This window comes from Mustela putorius, unplaced genomic scaffold, assembly GCF_011764305.1.
Source record: "Mustela putorius furo isolate JIRA1106 unplaced genomic scaffold, ASM1176430v1.1 tig00537227_pilon_pilon_pilon, whole genome shotgun sequence".
NCBI lineage: Eukaryota > Metazoa > Chordata > Mammalia > Carnivora > Mustelidae > Mustela > Mustela putorius.
In genome coordinates this window covers 41,742,512-41,760,187 of record NW_025422368.1, presented here as the reverse complement: position 1 = coordinate 41,760,187, position 17,676 = coordinate 41,742,512, and the positions used below count along the sequence as shown (strand labels likewise).

Here is a 17,676-nt window from a genome sequence, read left to right as displayed (position 1 = left end):
GCGCCTCGCAGGCCGGCCGCCCGGGGCGCGGAGGGTGTGAGCGCGCGCGCCCCCTCCGTGCCCGCTCAGCCTCGCGCGCGTCTCGGGGGAGGCTCCGCCGAGAGGCGCCCGGGGAGCCCGCAGCCTCAGTCCTGCCGCCCGCGGAGCTTTGTGCGGCGGCGGCGGCTGCTACGAGTCCCACCTGCTGGCGGCGGAGAGACAAGGAAGGGGAAGAAGAAGAAGGAGGAGGGGCAGGAGGCGGCGGCGCGAGCCCACTCCTCCCGCCGGCGCCCACCTCCCGGGGGGGCTCCGCAGTCCCCAGCTCTCGGCCTGCACGCGGCCCCCGCCCCCGGCCCCGCACGGCCTGTCGTCCACGCCGCGGCGGCCGCTGCTGCAGCCCAGGCAGCCCGGCCCGGCCCGGCCCGCCTGGCCCGGCCGCCGCCACCGGGAGCCGCCGGCGAGTTTGAGGCGAGCGCGGGGCGCGCGGCGCCGCCTCGATGTGCCCGGGAGCCGCCTCGGCGCCCCAGCCCCGCTGAGCAGCCCCGAGCGCGCCGCGGCCGGCCCGAGAGGGCGAGCGGGGAGGCGCGGCGAGCCCCGGAGAGAGGGGGCGAGCGAGCGAGGAAGAGCGAGCCCGAGAGCGAGCGCAGGGAGCAGACACCATGCCGGGCTGGAAGAAGAATATCCCCATCTGCTTGCAGGCGGAAGAGCAGGAGAGAGGTGAGTGAGGCGACGGGGCGGGGGAAGGCAGGGAAGGGGGGTCCGGGCCAGGGGCCGCCCCCGGTGCCTCCCTCTCCCCCAGCTCCCCCCGACCTGTCCACCGGCCGACGGGGGAGGGGCGCCGCGCCCTCCCGGGCCGCGGGCGGAGAGAGGCGGCGCCTTGCGAACTGGACGAGATTTCTTTGGTGGGGAGGGGGTGGGGGGAGGGAAGAAGGGGAAAGAGGGAGGGGGCAGCAGCAGGGAACTTTTCGCTTAGGGAAAGATTTTGCCGGGGGAGGGGGGTTGGAGCACGTAGGGGTTACTCTAGCTTCTCCAGGGCCCGCTCGCACGTGGAGCCCCGCGCGCCTGTCTATGGGGTGGGTGCTGGGGGGGGGGGGGGGGAGTCCTGCAGTGTTTTAAGTGACTTTTCAAACTTTCCTTCTCCCGCGGCCGCCTTCGCGGTGTCCCCGCCTCTGGCTGGGCTTCGATGGTGCTACGGTGCCCAAAGTTGCTGGAGATTGAGTGAGGAGGAGGAGCAGGAGGAGGAAGAGCTTGGGGGCGGGAAGTGGGCGCTGCCGCAGGTCTCTGGAGGGGGTGGGGAGGAGGGGAATGCTGTCCCTAGGCTGAGGGTCTGGGGCCCGGAGTGATGCCTAGGAGATGAGTTATGCCCTAGCGCAGTGCCCGCTGTCAAGTTAATACCGCAGGACTGCGGGCTTTTCATAATTACTGTCTATTTTCTTTTGTAAAGGCGGCTGTGCGTGCCAGGTTGCTTGTAGACCTTTTGTGCTTCTGCCCGACAAAGTGTGCTGGGCACGTTGCTTCTCAGTGAGTCGAGGAGAGGAAAGTTGAAGGCCCTTTGCACTTAAAAGGCTTAATTCTGTTGAGGTCATTGCATGCTGTTTGGATTGTGCAGAGGTTGGCCAGGGAGTTCAGCTCGGTAACCTGGATATGATGTACCGAGTGCACCAGAATTTCCTATCCACACCCCCCCCCCCCGCCCCCATCCCTGGGCCAAAGAGGTGTGCGCCGGGTCTGGGCTAGCATCCAGAGGGACCCTGGCTGGCAAGGTCCGCCAGGCTTTATTCCCCTGCTCCTCCCACCCCTGCCGGCCCTGGCTTCGAGGAAAACGCTTTAGAATTGGATGTGTTTCAGGATGCTGGGTCCGCATGGGCTGTGGCAACAGTCGGTGCTGAGGTTAAATGGTGCTGTGTGGGTGGGTGAGTGAGGAAAGCAGGAGGCGGCAAATCTGGTGTGTGGAGAAGGCAGAGCTTAAATTTCAGCAGCTTGATGGGCTGATATGGAGGGTGGTTTGGTTACTGGGCATGCCAAAAGTTTCAGGCTTTTGAAATAATGCTTACTGCTGAAGAGCCAATGTACTGATTTCCAGTTTTTCTCTAGGTGGCACAACCTGTCTTTGGTTTATATCCTGTTTAATGACTCAGGGAATTCATCCCTTTTTAACCACTTCCTTATAAGATATGTGAATTCATTTTCTAGCACTCTTTCTGGCAGGTGACCTTATGTTTACCCACTCAAAAGGCACCCTTGCTTTAGAAATGCTCCTGCTTTTCCCTTTAGTAAATCATATCTTTAAAGCTGCAAATGGTGGTACCAATAATTTATAACCAGATAAAAGCACTAAATGAAAGCATTCTGTCAAGCATGGAGTGTCTGTCCTATCAACTAAATGTCACAATGAACTTGGTGCTAAATGGATCTGTTTGCTAAAAAAAATTGCAGTTCTGCCAACAAGTTTTATCTGAATGCTGAAATGGGTAGATTTTGAGGTTGCAACAAAATGTACTTGTACGTCTTTTAGAAGTATATGTAACTTTGAAAGATGATCACCTAATCTGCTTGGTGGAGATAAGACTGAATTTCCTCCAGAACATAAAAATCTGAGTCAGAAATTGGGTATTCTACTTTATCTTTAACAATAGGAGAAGCAGGGATGTTTGTTACTTGGTGTCTTTTTACACCTTAAGGATTTCTTCTTGCTTATATCATGTGATGCTTTTCTAATTAGTATTGTTTCCAATTTGATTGTCACATTTCTTTTTGAGGTCCTGATCTATTGGAAATGTACAAATATATGTGGTTTGTTTCTTTTAAAATCTCCTACCTGCTGTTTGTGTTTTGGTTGTGTGTGTGTGTGTGTGTGTGTGTGTGTGTGTATGCACATAGAAACACACATTTTTAAATTAACTGAGCTGCCTGCTTGATTTTTAATGCATATGTCAAAGGACACTTCTTGTAATTGGCTAATTTTTTTTGGTGAATATTATTGTAATGAGCAATGTTTTCTATTTGCATTTGTAATCAGCTTGTATTTAGCTTTTTTTTCCCCCTTGGAATTTATAACTTTAAATGATTCAAACAGTTTTGAATTAGTTCTTGTTAAATATAAACAAAAATATTGAACTATCAGGTTGGTCAGGAAAGTAATGAACATAGAGAGAATAAGTACGTTTTAAATTTTGTCTGGGGATAACATTGGCCAAAATGCCAATTTCAAATATTATTAAATTCTAAGGTTGGTTGTGCTCATACAACCATTGCTTTTTTCCACATCCTCCCCCCACCCCCAACTGCAATTTCCATTTAAACATTCTAAAACCCATTATGGAGACTACTCTAGCATAACATTTTTTCATGTAGATTTTGTTTGGCTAAATCTCTTCCTGAAACTTAATGCAAATTAATACAGACTGCTAGCTTCATTAAGGACCACATATTTGAACAAGTATTTCTTAGCATTATTCTTTAAAAAAAAAATGTTAATCTCAACGCAAAGATTTAGGGAAACTGCCTTCTTGGTATTATCGCATACAAAGAGAGAGTTGTATCATTTCTTCCCATACCTACACACCGTTCATAACTTGGGTTCATCTCGAAGGCTTCTGTCAAGATCATATTGAGTGAACTGTTGCTACTGCCTGCAGTGCTGAGCAGAGCGACTGTAACAGATAGGTTGTTGCAGTTAATGCAGTCACTTCCACAATGACCTATTAAGATTCACCCACATACAATGACATACTATTAAAATTCAGGACACTTTTATCTGCCCCCACCCCTTTCTGCTGGAGCTGATAAACCCAATCCATTGAAAAGTCACCTACTGCGCTTCTGGGTAAATGTTTTAGGAGAAGAGAAATGATTCTGAAAACTGTTTAATATACCACTCGAATTAAATTAAGTAATGTATTAGTTGTTTTAATCTGCTTATTAGTTTATCATGTGTAATAGAAATACAGCTGTTAAGGAAAGTCTCAGTAATTAAGGATGCTTCCTTTGCCTTGTAGCTTCCCTTCTGATTTCTGTGGCTTTGGTTAGTAAATTGTGTGTGTGTGTGTGTGTATTCGTCAGGAGAAAATATATGCATTTTGTATAGCTCTCTTTCTCTTTGTGTTTCTGTTCTTGAGTTTTGGAGGCATACAAGTAAACTTGAGAACTTCCCTTTGGACTTCTGCAGAAATTATCATGTCTGGGGTTTTGCTTCCGTTCTGTTAACTGAGAATATTTGGATCTCTGTAGATACAAAGAATTTAGTTTTTATGAAGTACCTATGAGAAAGCACAGGTGGTTTAAGTAGTGTGCTTTTATTATATCTTTGGTTCATTTCATTTTCTGCACCTCAAGGAGATCTGGTCTCTATTCTATACAACCTACTTATCAAAAATTTCAGTTTGAAATTTGACATTTGACTGGGGAGTGCTGTGGGGAAAAGAGAAGAAGTCAAAATGCATGGGAAGTCAGCTATGCGTTGGGCATGGTGTTGGACACTTCACATGCATTATTTGGTATAAATCTTACCACATGCCTGTAAGGTAGGTATTATTATTTCCCCTGACAGATGAAGCAACTGATGCTCACAGAATGGGGGGGTGGGGGGGAAAGAATGCTTAAAGTTAAAAATCCACGACTCAGGGCACCAGTTTCTAAAGAAATAATGCAAAAAAAGAAGTTAAGTTACATTTCTTGAGATGAAATTTTTAGCATAATTATCTACAGATACACACACAGATAAAACATGCATTTTTTTAGACCAAATAAACTAACACTAAATCTTTCATCAAGAATTCATCAAAAGGGTTTTTAGTTACATATAGTGAGACAAAACTTCCAAAGTATATTTTGGGCTTTTGACAAACTGACCAGCTAGGTTTATTAACTCTAACAATAAGGATTAAGGTATCAACATATTTTTGAGGAGAATTATTTGACTACACTTAAAGATAATCATTTAAGAGAATGGCTCTTCCACCAAAGATTTGATAATTCCATAGTTTTCCTTCTTTCCAAAGAGTATTTGCCATGAAGGCAAGAATTAACAAGAATTAGTTATTTTTCCTCCCTGTGACAAACTGGGAAACTACTGTATTGTTAATAGCCATTGTGCATTTGCTTTTTTGCCAACATTTTATTTAATTAAAGCCATCCATCCGAACTCTCAGCCTAGCTATCAGAAGGCTCAGTAGCCAAACAAAGGGACTTCAGATAATACTTTCTTCTGCAGTAACCTGATTGGTTTTTTTCACCAAGAAAAAGAAGTATCAACTTAAGCTGGTAAAGGATATTGAGAATTGAATATCATTGTTTTAAAAACTGTTATATTAAATGTTGCAGGATGGCTGATGCCTTAAGGCACTTAGGATCCGATCAGCTTATTTTCAGTTAAATTATAATTGTAGTTTAGTAATACAAAATACAATAGTAATAGTGATACAAAGTAACATGTCTAACAGAACAACATTCAAATGCAAAAGCAAAAGCTGGGTTTGAAGTTTATTTGAAGTTTTAAAGTTTATTTGTTGGGGGTCCTGGGTGGCTCATTGGTTAAGCATCTGCCTTCAGCTCAGGTCATGATCCCAGGCTTCATGATCCCTGCTGGGCAGGAAGCCTTCTTCTCCCTCTCCCACTCCCCCTGCTTGCGTTCCCTCTCTCCCTGTGTCTTTCTCTATCAAATAAATAAAATCTTTAAAAAAATAAATTGTATTTCTTTATAAATTCAAAGTTTGTCTAAATATACATATAAACACCTACCAATACGAATTTCCTTAGTCAAGAAACCTACTTGTTTAGGCATGTCAGTGACCAAAGGGTACAGTCAGTTTTATGGGAATGTTAATGTTCTTTAAATATATTTGCCAATTAAAATGCACCTGATTGACTTTCTTACTGCCTCTCATTTCGACAGTGATTAAACTTTAGGCAGCAAATCAGGTGTTGAAAATAATGTGAAGACAGGGTTAGTATCCCAGCTGGGTTCCTTAGCTCCACCCAGCATCATGGTGGACAAGGTACTGGAAGTCAAGTAACAGTGGGTTTAAATCCCTTCAGCACTCCCTAGCTCTGTGGTCTCTTAAGTCCTCTAAGCCCTTGTATTCTCTTCTTGAAGATGAGGACAAATCACATCGGCCTCACGGGAGGATTCAATGAAATTAACAAATGTGGAATTTATGACAGTATCTTTGATATAGTTCCGGGCTCCGTAAGAGCAACTCATTATTTTTATGACATCTTGATATAGATCTGTAAACTTAACGCCTCAAGGTGTCCTGCTGATGAAATGATGAATTTTTATTCTTTAAAAACTTCATAAACCAGTAAAAAAAAAATCGAGTGTTTTATGAAAAGCCGTACTAAAACACAGAATGATATGGAGGCGAGGTCATTGATACATTCTAGTCTGGCTGACATGAAGATGAAGAAACTCTTAAAGCCACTTTTTTCATACATTCAGCAAACTTTTATTAACCACTAACTGCCATGTTGGGTACTGGGGATGAGAAAATCATGGTTCCCATGTTCAAAGAGATTATTATGTACAGTTAGAGAGTCATGGATCTGACAAATAACTCAGTACAGCCTCTCTTCTGTAAAGATTAGTGCCGGGGAAGCAGAGAAGAGGGATTACCTGTCTGAGGAGGTGGTACAGAGGAAGTGTTAAAAGACTTGAAGGAAGGAGAGGAACTTAGAAGGTTAGGTGGGGAGGTGAGGGTAGAAATTTCAGGCAATGGGCGTGGTGTACTCCAAAGCATTGTAGAATAAAATATGCCAGGAACCACTGTTGGTTTCTTAAGGGGCTGAGGTGTAGAATAGGACCATACATATGGAATGTAGGATATGAATATGCATTTCCCCATGAGGTGGGGAGGCTAGGTGGAGAAGATGAGACCAGAGAGGGCCAGATTTGGAAGGACTTCATATGTCAGATTGAAGAGTTCCCATTTTCTCCATCAGGCGTTGGGTTAAATGAAGGTTTTCTGATAAAAAAGTGAAGGGATCAGATTTATATCTTGGAAGGGTCACCCTAGAGGCAAGGAGAAAATATTCAAAAAGGGAAGCACTGGAGGGGTGGGGTCACCGGGAGGCTATGCCCTGTTTCAGGCCATGCGGATGTCCTCAGGAGGAGGACTTGGTACACAGTTGAATGTGGGAAACATGGCGGCAGGGGGTAGAGAGGGTGGTGGTGTTGGTGAGGGGCCATGTAGGTCTCTGCTTTAGGTCGCAGTTAGAGTCAGAGTTGTATCATAAATCCCAGTGCCTTGATATAGAGACTGGTATTCTTTCTACCTCATATTGCCTTTATTTTGTCTTCACCAATTTTATGTAGGGGAAAAAATGTAAACATCATCTGATAGAACAATGTGAAAATAGAGGGCCACTAAAGTGATTGGACCATGGTGGTAGCTTAATGTGCACTAGTTTTTCTTTTTTTTTAATTATGTAAAATTCATATACTGTCTAATTCTAAAGGAAAAATAATTCTATGCATTAACCTTCTATAACTAATATGGAATTTTAAGTGGTTTTTTTTTTAATTGAAAGAGAAAAGTGGTAGTCATGTGACTACCACTTTTTTCCCCCTCATAATAGAATTGGGTGGAGTTTTTAATATTGTTTTCTGAAAACAGCTAAGTACTCTGTGAATTAAGTTTAAAAATGCTTCTTATACGGGACTCAAAATTAGAAAACTGGGGTTCAGGTCCTCTCTTAGCCATATTCCTGGTTGTTTGGCCTAGCCACAGACTCCCCTCTGAACCTCCTTTTTCTCATCTGTAAAACTAGGATGATTCTTGGCATACTGACCCCCTGGGGTTATGTTATGGGGTAAAAGCTGTTATATTACAAAGGGGAGAAGTAAAAAGTAAAAATCTAATTTTCAGGGCACCTTGTTGGCTTAGTTGGTAGAGTATATGACTTTTGATCTTTGGGCTGGAAATTCGAGCCCCAAGTTGGATATAGAGATTACTTAAAAAAGTATCTTTAAAAAAATCTTAATTCAGTCTTCCAAAATGAAGTTCGGCTGTTGTGAGGTTTCTCCATTAGGCTTCCATTTGTTACAAAACAACTCAAATGATGCAACTAAATGACAACACCTACAAAGCTGCACAGTCAAGACAGCCTCTTCCCTGATGATCCGGCTCAGACTCCAGGTGCACCAGGCCACCTGTGCCCTGTTGTTGAGTTTCTGCCTCCCTCCAGTCCCGGCTTCTGATCTCAACCCAGTGTCCAAGGGACCATTACTTCTCACATTGAAATCATGTATAGAACCTTTTTACAGGAGAAAAAATGTCTTGCAGATCTTTACTGCTGAGTTCATTTTTATTTTGCCACTTAAATATGTACTAACATAAAACTGGGCCTAAACTCCTGATGCTTATTGCTCTGGTACAACCACAGAACCAAAACAGATTTTACAGATGAAATACAAAAAAAAACTAGTGAAAAATCAATAACTTTCAAATTAATGACATTTATTTTTATGTGACTGGATATTATTTGCCTGAAACTAAATTCGCTCTTGGAGTGTGAATGTGGTCCTTGCCGCTGTGGAAAGCAAATTGTCACGTGTTGCTTTGGAAAGTTATATTGTCACTTTTTTTTTTCTTTTTTTCCTGGCTGAACTCCTTTGGAACCTTGGTTTTAACAATCTGTTGTCACTTGGTCTTTCCTGGGCATGAACACATCATTTACATGTGAAGTCCTCCATTCTTACTGGTCTGTTTTGCATCAAAGTAATCCTAAATACAAAACCCAGTATTGGCAATGCAGTTAGTAGCAATGTTAGGCTGTGTGCTGATCTACCTTAGTGCTGCTGCTGCTGCTTCTCCTTCTTCTTTTTTTAAGATTTATTTGTTTATTTGAGAGAGAGAGAGTGCCTACACGCAAGTGAGTGGAAGGGCAGAGGGGGAAATGGACAGAGCTAATCTCATGACCCTGAAATCACATCGTGATCTGAAGCCAAGAATCATAGACTTGATTCCCCTGAGCCATCCAGGCACTCCCTACATTAGTGCTCCTTACACTACACCTGGTGAAGGGCTCTTTTTTATCCCAGTCTGATATGTGGTCCTATATAGCCCAGTGAGTGTACTGTGTCTCACCGGAGTCATCTGAGTCTGGCCACACCTGTATTTGTCCCTACCCCGTTTATAGACAAATGAGCTCATTAATCCTAGACTTGGATGTTGGGGCAATCCCATCTTCCTATATGAATTTCTGAACACCTGTCTTCATTTTTATGTATGTCTCCATATTTATGTAACCATGGACAAGTAATAAACAGTTTCCTGATGACACTCACCACAGACCATTCTTTGAAGAGTACCGGTTTTAAATATGTTTATGTAGTTGGGGGTAGGGTAGAAGGTTCAGAAGGATGGAAGAGAGGTGTGTGCTAAAATGTGCACACTAGTTTTAAGATATACAAATGAAACCATTTATTTTCTCTAGTGGCTCCCACCTTTCCTTTGAGATCCCATTCATATTGTAGATGGAAGACATCTGGTCTTATTAATTAATAAGTCTTCAGTTTAAAAACTCTTTGGTCATTGCTCTCATTTCTCAAGGGTTTTCTCTTCCCTCCTTCTCTTTATTCATTGTGTGACCCTCACTGCGTCCTCTGCTCTAGACTTGGCATGCTTAGTGACCGGGCGTTGTGCCCTGGTCTCCACTGAAATGAAACTGTTCCTGTTTCGTCTTTGAATGTCATCCTGGCAGCTGATTTGGACTTCCTGGACCTTGCCATTGTCTCTACTTGTGAGATCCTTGTAGCCTGTGACCTTCTTGTCAAAACTAGGCCTTTTCTAGGTACCAGTCCTGCAAGGGTTTCTGCGTCCCTCCTGGGAGCCAGTAAGCACTTAACTCTTTTCCTTGAATCATGATGGAGTTTGTGGGATCTCGGGAGGCACCCTCATCTGCCTCTGTCCTACAGCATCTTCTGTGGATACCACCATTGTATTGTTCTGATGTTAAGTGTGTTGAGTGCTGCCTGTGGCAAATAACCATTGATGAGGGTCTTTGGTCAAAATCTGCACCAACACCTGCAAAACTCCACAGGTGTTAGATATTCTTTCCATTTGTACTTGTCAGGGAGTGTGGAGCCCTTGCAGGTATTGGACACTTATATCTGATCATTTGTTCCCGTGCCCCTTCCTGTGTCCCCCCCCCCCCCGCCCAATTTTCTGCTGTACCAGCTGTCTGGAGTAGCTTCAGTGACTTGAAAACTTAAAACTAGAAGGGACAAGAGTCAGAAGGGTGAGTGAGTGATTGATTACAGGGAAGAGTTCTGTTCCCATTTCAGATGGGTGTCTTTCCCTAAGATCTGAATGTCACAGAGAAAAGAAACAAAGCAACCCAGAGATGATGTAGCTTGAAGCTGGAGAGTCATTTTGACCAGTACCTTCTATTGGTCTCCCTGGTATGCACACCTCTCTCACTTAATAGCTTAATAGCTTTACTATTACTATTTACTAGAAATCCGTCCTTTATGTTGCATCAGCAAATGTGTGACCATGAGAACTGACATATTTCTTCTCACGACTGCATAATTGCAATGTGCATTAACTGTTAGATACTGATGTGTTTTAAAGGTTTACCTTGTATTTTGAGTAAAGATGTTTAAAAGAGATCCCTATATTCCTAAGACTTCTCATGTGAATTGATGTTAGAATCATTATTTTACTAAGTGTTCATTTTGTTTTCACAGTTGTCGAATATAACAGACAATATGCAAATTGGATACAGAGTTTGACAGCATAAATAAGCAGTCTGTGTGGTTTTTTGGTACAGTTCATCACTTGAGAAAAAGTTAAGGAACATAGATTTTATGTGTTAGTACGTTAAACAACAATAAAATGGTAGGAAATAACATAGGTGAATATTCAGATAACACAGTAGTATTTATTGGTTTGTTTATTTTATTGGGATATATAATCTGTGAATAATTTTCCTTCTTGATATCTTCTAGCATCAAGTATTTATAACTCTTACTACTGATATTCATAAATTCCATGACAAAGACTGAGCAGAGTATGCGACTATGCTTGTGAAGTCACACTTCGACAGTCAGAAGGATTTCTACCCTGCCCACTTCAGGAGTGTCAAGATTGTTGACCAAAAGTGAATGGCATCTAAAATTAGATTTCTCAGATGAATTCAAGTGTTTCTTTTTAAATGTATAATTTTCTAGTATGTGCAGAGCACATTTTCATTAAATGAAAACCTTGAACAAGGCAATGTAAATTTAGTTTTTTTGTTAATGTTTCACTTTTTTCCCCCCTATAATTTTAGTTAGGAGAATGAAAATTTGCCAGGCTAGAATCAGACACCTGTAGGGTTGCTGTATCTGTTGAGAAAACACCTCATCTGGCTTTGTTCGTGAACTTGAACTGATATGATGCGTGTGTGTGTAAAAGCCCTACCAATGAAGAGTAGTTTTGTTTTCTCATCAACAGTACATAATATTATTGGGTGTGACCCGGGTTCTCCATTCAATGACTTCATTTACTCAAAACCCTACCCTTTCAGTCTCTACACATCATACTGAAAAAGGAAGGGGGACGGTGTCCTAGTCTTCTTGGGATTTCATAAAATACCACAGACTGAGTGGCTTAAACAAGAGAAATTTATTTTCTCACTGTTCTGGAGGCTGGAAATCCTTGATCAAGGTGTCATGTCAGTTTCCGGTGGCAGCTCTGTCCTTGGGTTGCCAACAGTGTCTTCTCACCATGTGTGCTCACATAGCCTTTCCTTGGAGTATGCATGAGTGTGGAGGTGGAAGGGGTGGAGAAGACTGTCTTCATATAGGGACACTAATCCTGTGGGACTGGGGCCCCACTCTCATGATGCCATTTAACCTTAATTACTTCCTTAGAGGCCCATCTCCAGGTATAGCCATGCTGGGAGTAAGGGCCTCAACATAGGGACACAAATATCCAGTCCACAACACACAGGAAGAGAAAATTAGTCCATGGTTTATATCACGTTCCTGTACATTTCCTCCTTCAGCGTCTGGAAACTGCTCCTTTGGGACAGAAGATGTACTTCGAAGATGGTTTAAAATACAGCCTCCCAGGTTTTTGGCAGGTTTCCCACTGAGTATCTGTGTCCCCTCCATTTGAATCTGGGCAGGCGTGTGGCTGGCTGCTTTAACCAACAGGGTCTCCTGGACTGGATGCCATGTGCCTGCTGAGGCTGGGGTTCAGCAGACAATGCAGCTGCCGCCTTGTTGGCTGGAACACTTATGTTTGGAGCCCTGAGCTACCGGCTGGCTCTCCTGCTTCTGACGAGCAAGTGGGTTCTGTTGTAGAGGGCACATGTAGGTGCTCTCGCTGGCAGTCCTGCTCCTCAGTCTTCCCAGTGTAGGCCATGGACAGGTGCATAAATGAGCCTTTGGAAAATTTGAGCCCACAGTCGTTAAGTGCTCTGGCCTTCAAATCTTCCTAGCGGGGGCCCCAGACCATCATGGAATCGATACAGGCCATTCTCTCTGTGTCGTGTCCGAATTCCAGACCTACAGACGCTATTAGCATAATTAAATGGTTCTTAAAAAGCAGCTAAGTTTCAGGGTCATTTGTGACGTGGCAGTAGTAAGTGGAACAGATGCTGTGTGGCCCCTTTTTGGGTCCCTTACCTCCTGTTCTATTGCACACTCTGGAACTCCTTGTTTATCATCAGCAAAACCCTTTATATCCTCAGTCTCCTCCGTGAACTTCCCCTTCACTTGCTGGGTCTGACCTGTGGCTTGCCGTCAGGGCATTTCTTCCTTTGTATTCTTTCACCTTCTGCTGGAGGAGGATAGGAGGTCTTTTTTGTTCTTCTCTGCTATTTCCCGGCTGTTGTCCTTCCCCCCCCTTTCAGAAAATGCCTCCTTTTGAATCTCATGCCCTTGCCCTCTACAAGCCGCTTCTCCCCTCTCTTGGCACTTCCCTGCCGTGTGTGGCCGATTTCCCTCCTGGCTCTCTGCCACTTGTACCATACTCTTTCTGTCACCGTTCTTGTGAGTTCACTATTCCTATAAATCATCCCTCTGGTTTCTTGGTTTCTCCGTCCTGTGTCTTTCTCTCTTTCAGGGGTTGTAGCCACCACGGTACCTCCGTTTCCTGCTCCTGGGACCACATCTTCAGTGGCCCTCGCTGTTACCAGAATGAGGTCCAGTGGCCTCTGGGGTCTGGAAGACACTTTTAGACGGTCTGTGAGGTGTGTTTCCATGATAATACGAAGACGTTGTTTACCTTTTTAGTTTCCTTGTCTTGGGAGTGTTCAGTGTTCTTTTCCAGAAGCCGCCTGGAATGCATGCTTGCATACTCTTGTGTTTAAAACTTTCCTGTTTGCATAGTGATAGGTAAGTACAAGTGGACATAACTCGCGTAACCAGTAACTTTTGGGGACCCTCACTCATTTCTCAGAATGTAAAGCCATCCTGAGACCAGTATGTTGGAGACTAGCTGCCCTGAAATGTGTCATGAACTGTGACTGCCGCCCCCCATTACCTCATTTTCAGGCCTTCTGCTGTCCACATGGCACCTGTCTTCCTGTTACCCTGAACTCCAGTGACCTTCAATCCCAGGAGAGCCCAAAACCTGTTGACTCTCCCCTCCTTAGACGTACTAGCCACGTGCTTCCCATGTCTTCGTCTACCTTCTACCTAACTTAAATTCCTCTTCCATCATATAAGCAGTCTCTTAGGTGGATTCTTCGTTTCCTCATCCCTCTCTCACTTTGTAGAGCTCCTCCTGGTTGAACTCCACTTGCTACCACTCTGGTTTCTTCCTGTGCCAATTAATGTGGTTGGAGAGAAGCATTGCGTCAAGCTGACTGGTTTCTCTTGAGTTTTGGAATCACTGATCCCCAGTGGAATCACTGATCACGCTGCCGGCTTATCAGGCTGCACTTTCTTGGTCAGTTCATTCATGCTGCTGCCCTCTTAGATGACTAATGCCTCCCACTCTTCCCTGTTTCCTCGAGCCTTCAACACCTCCTCTTCCATTCTCACCCTCTGCTGAAAACTTTGCTTCCTATTTCCATTTCACGTAGAAAATAGAAGCAATTAGAAGAGAATTTCTATCTGTGTCTCTGCTCATATATTCCGTCTTCACTCCTGTTACTGTGGTCGAACTCTCTGCTCCTATGCAAGGCCAGGGCTCTCCTGGTGCTCAGGATCCCATTCCTTCTCCAGGACATGGCTCCAGCATATCCTCCCCTCTTTCCAGTGTCATCGGTGTCCCCCTCTGCTGGATTATTGTCACTCTGCATAGATCCATGATGTTCTTTTCCCTCTTTCTCAGTCCCTCCAGTTACCACTACAATTTTCTCCTCCTCTTAATAGCAAAATCCCTTGAGAGATGTCCCTATTTTCACTCTGTAATAGTTCTTTATTCTTTCTTGAACCAAGTCCAAGCCAGTTTTTGTGCCCTACGCCATCTTCTACCAAGATAAGCAATGACCTCCATGTTGTTACATCTAGTAGTCAGTTCTCAATCATGTATCACTGGGCCAGTCGGCAGAATCTGAGATAATGAACTACTCCCGTTCTGCAAACACTTTATTCACGGGGTTGTTGGACTTTCACATTGTCCTACTTTTCCTCTTCCCTCCTTAGCTCCTCCTTTTTGGTCTCTTTTACTGTTTTTTTCCCCTCAGGTCCTTGATGTCTAAATAGTGGAGTGCACCAGCATTTGGCCCTTGTACCTCCTGTTCTTTTGTGTTTTTATCCAGTCTCATTGATGATGCTGGCACTTCCCCAATTTGCATCTTCAACCTACTCCTTTCTCTTAACCCCAGGCTTCCAGATTCCCTTGACTCTCAACATCTCCATTCAAATGTCTCACAGGCTGGCATCTTACACCTAAAATGTCCAAAATCAAGCTTCCGACATGCTCCCTCAAGCCTGCTCCTCTCTGGTTTTTGCTCATTTTGTACGTGGCAGGTCCATCTTGCTGCCTGCTCACAACAAAGCCTCACGTATCTCTTGGATTTCTCCACCTCTTCATACTTCACATCTAGTGTGTGAGAACATCCTGTTGACTCCACCTATAGGACGTGTCTATAATGTGATCATCATCACCTACCTCTACCATGTCCAACTCCGTTAGCCACCATCACCTGTGTTTACCTAGATCATTGCATTTTCCTCCTAACTGGATTTCTGTTTGCCCCCTTGTCCTTTGTTCTTCTAACAAGTCACTGCCAAACAGCCAGAGTGATACTTTCAAAAGGTGTCAGATCTGCTCAAAAAACTTTCGTGGCACTCTGTCTCACCCAGAGTGAGAATCGAGGGAGAAGGCCTCCATCACCAGGCTCTGCATAGTCTCTGTTACCCATTTGTCCTTATTGCCCTGTTCCAGCTCCCTCCTCTCATCTATTGCAGTCACACTGGCCTTAGAAACACCCAATTTGTTCCTGTCTCAGGGTCTTTCTTTGCACCTGCTCTTCCCTCTGCTTGTACAACTTCCTCTCTCACCTTCTTCAAGTCTTTGCATAAGGTCATTTTCCTAGTGAGGCCTTCCCTTACTACCTTACTTGAAATTGCAACCTCTTCAACACTCCTCTTTCTTGCTTTAATTTTTTCCATAGGATGATATGACAAACTATTCACTGGGCTTACTTATTTGTATACTGTATATTCCTATTGTTTATTGTTAAATAATAAGAAGGCAGGGATTTTGTCTGTTTGGTTACTGCTGTATCCCTAACATGCAGAAGAGTGCTTGGCTCATAGTAGGTTTGGTGAATTGACAGCAAGATAAATGATTTTCAGATGAGAGTAGTTGTGTTCACATGGAGATTTTCCATTGCTTTTCAGGGCTTAGGTTTGAACGTAAGGATTTTGACTCTAGGGGAAGAAGAACCAGGAACCATTTTGGTACCATGTTATTCCTGGTCTCCGCTGTGGAGTTGAAGAAGAATTGGAGACCTAAAGAGACTACTCCTACCCTGAGAAAGGTAGCTGGCAGATGACCAGGGAGCTTCTCTTCTGTCATTGGCAATCTGTGGGCTGGCCCTTGAAAAGTGCCCTTTCACGTCTAAGACTACAAATATTTTCTGCTTAAATATGCCCCTGTTGATGATATAGTAGATGGTTTTTTTTTTATTAAAGATTTTTTTTATTTATCTATTTGATAGACAGAGAGAGATCACAAGTAGGCAGAGAGGCAGGGGGAAGCAGGCTCCCCACTGAGCAGAGAGCCCGATGTGGGCCTCGATCCCAGGACCCTGAGATCATGACCTGAGCCGAAGGCAGAGGCTTAAACCACTGAGCCACCCAGGCACCCCTAGTAGATGGTTTTAAAGCAGAAATGATAGAGGAATGTTTTACAGTGAAAATCATTTTCTTGATATTTTGAAATACAGTGGTTGTATCATCACCTGTGTGGTTGTCTTCTTATTTGTGTCCATACTGCCTACTGTCCATACTGCCTACCATCGTGCAGGCACTGGGTGGATACTTAATATTTCTTGAATGAATAACGGGAACCAATGGGTTGGCATTATGAAAAATCATGATGGGAAAGAGATAGACCTAGAGTAGAGTATATTAGAACTTAGTTCCAGGTCATACCACTGGATTATATTTTACAGTTGCTTTAAGTAAACAAAACAGAGCAAAACTTTTTCGTTATGTATGGTATTTGAAGAAGTTGTGCCAAAGACAAGGTGGTTTTTTAAAGTAAATATGAATAGTTTACACATTTTCTTATCTATACTATTTTTTGTTGTTGTTGTTGTTCTTGATTCTTAAAAAAGTACTGAAGGCAACATCCTTTTAACAGCCTCTTTCTGGCCCTAGATGAGTCCAGTTGGTTTTACTAGTGTGTAATAACATGCCACTAAAATGAAGATTAGTATATTTTACTCAGTTTTTTCCTAAGCCAATTCATTGCCCTCTGATGGAATGAAATAAAAAAATGGCCTTTAATTGAATAATTTATTATGCCATTTGTTTTTCCTTATTATCAAATACAGGAAGTAGTACTTAATCAACTTCCTTGTTTACTACTGAAACCGAAAGGCTGCATAGTTAGATGGCAACCCTATTAGGGAATGCTTATATATTCTTTAGGAAAACATTTATAATGTTATTATATAGCATTGTGCTTTGTTCTAAGGCTGCATTTCATATATACATGCATTCTTTACTACATTTTTTTCTTTAGATACAGTTGATTGCATGGTAGATAATCTCAAATTTCAGCATAATCATGAATCATACTTAGATTAAGGCTATTGGTTTAATGCAATAGTCCCTCCCACCCCCCGCCCCCAAAGCATCTCTTAAACAACCAATTTTCCCAGGCTCCTATTTCATGTAAACTGTCATTTGACTGCTCTTCAGTGCTTCTTGTCATTCTAAGACCCATTCTCTATTTCTTCCTACATTCCCAAGGTATCTGCTTGGTTTCCTCCCTTTTCCCCCTATGATGGAATATCAAAATAACAATAAATTCTGATACTCCAAGATGTTTTCTATAATGCCTGGTATGATAAATCTCATGTATTCAGTAAACACTTGTTGACTGATTGATCTAAACCCCTACTCCTCCTGGAGTTTAACCTAAGGAAGACTCTGAATAAATCAAAGGCCCCCCATGGATTCCTTATCTTTTCAGGTTTGGAATGTATGCAGCAGATATGGGAAAAACATTTGGTGATCAAAATAATGCTTTCTATTATGGAAAAGCAATTTGGGCAACTTGATTTTGCTGCAGGATAATT

The 17,676-nt window shown here is 43.4% G+C and overlaps 1 protein-coding gene across 1 annotated transcript in view; it reads left to right on the top strand.

Annotated features, from left to right (window-relative positions):
• Nucleotides 1–517: 517 nt before the first annotated feature.
• Nucleotides 518–17,676, top strand: part of GRIP1 (glutamate receptor interacting protein 1) — a 672,771-nt gene continuing 655,612 nt past the window's right edge. The window contains exon 1 of the mRNA XM_013056079.2: nt 518–696. Within this exon, the coding sequence (XP_012911533.1) occupies nt 639–696 (58 nt within the window). The 5' untranslated portion in view covers nt 518–638. The remainder of the gene's footprint in view (nt 697–17,676) is intronic.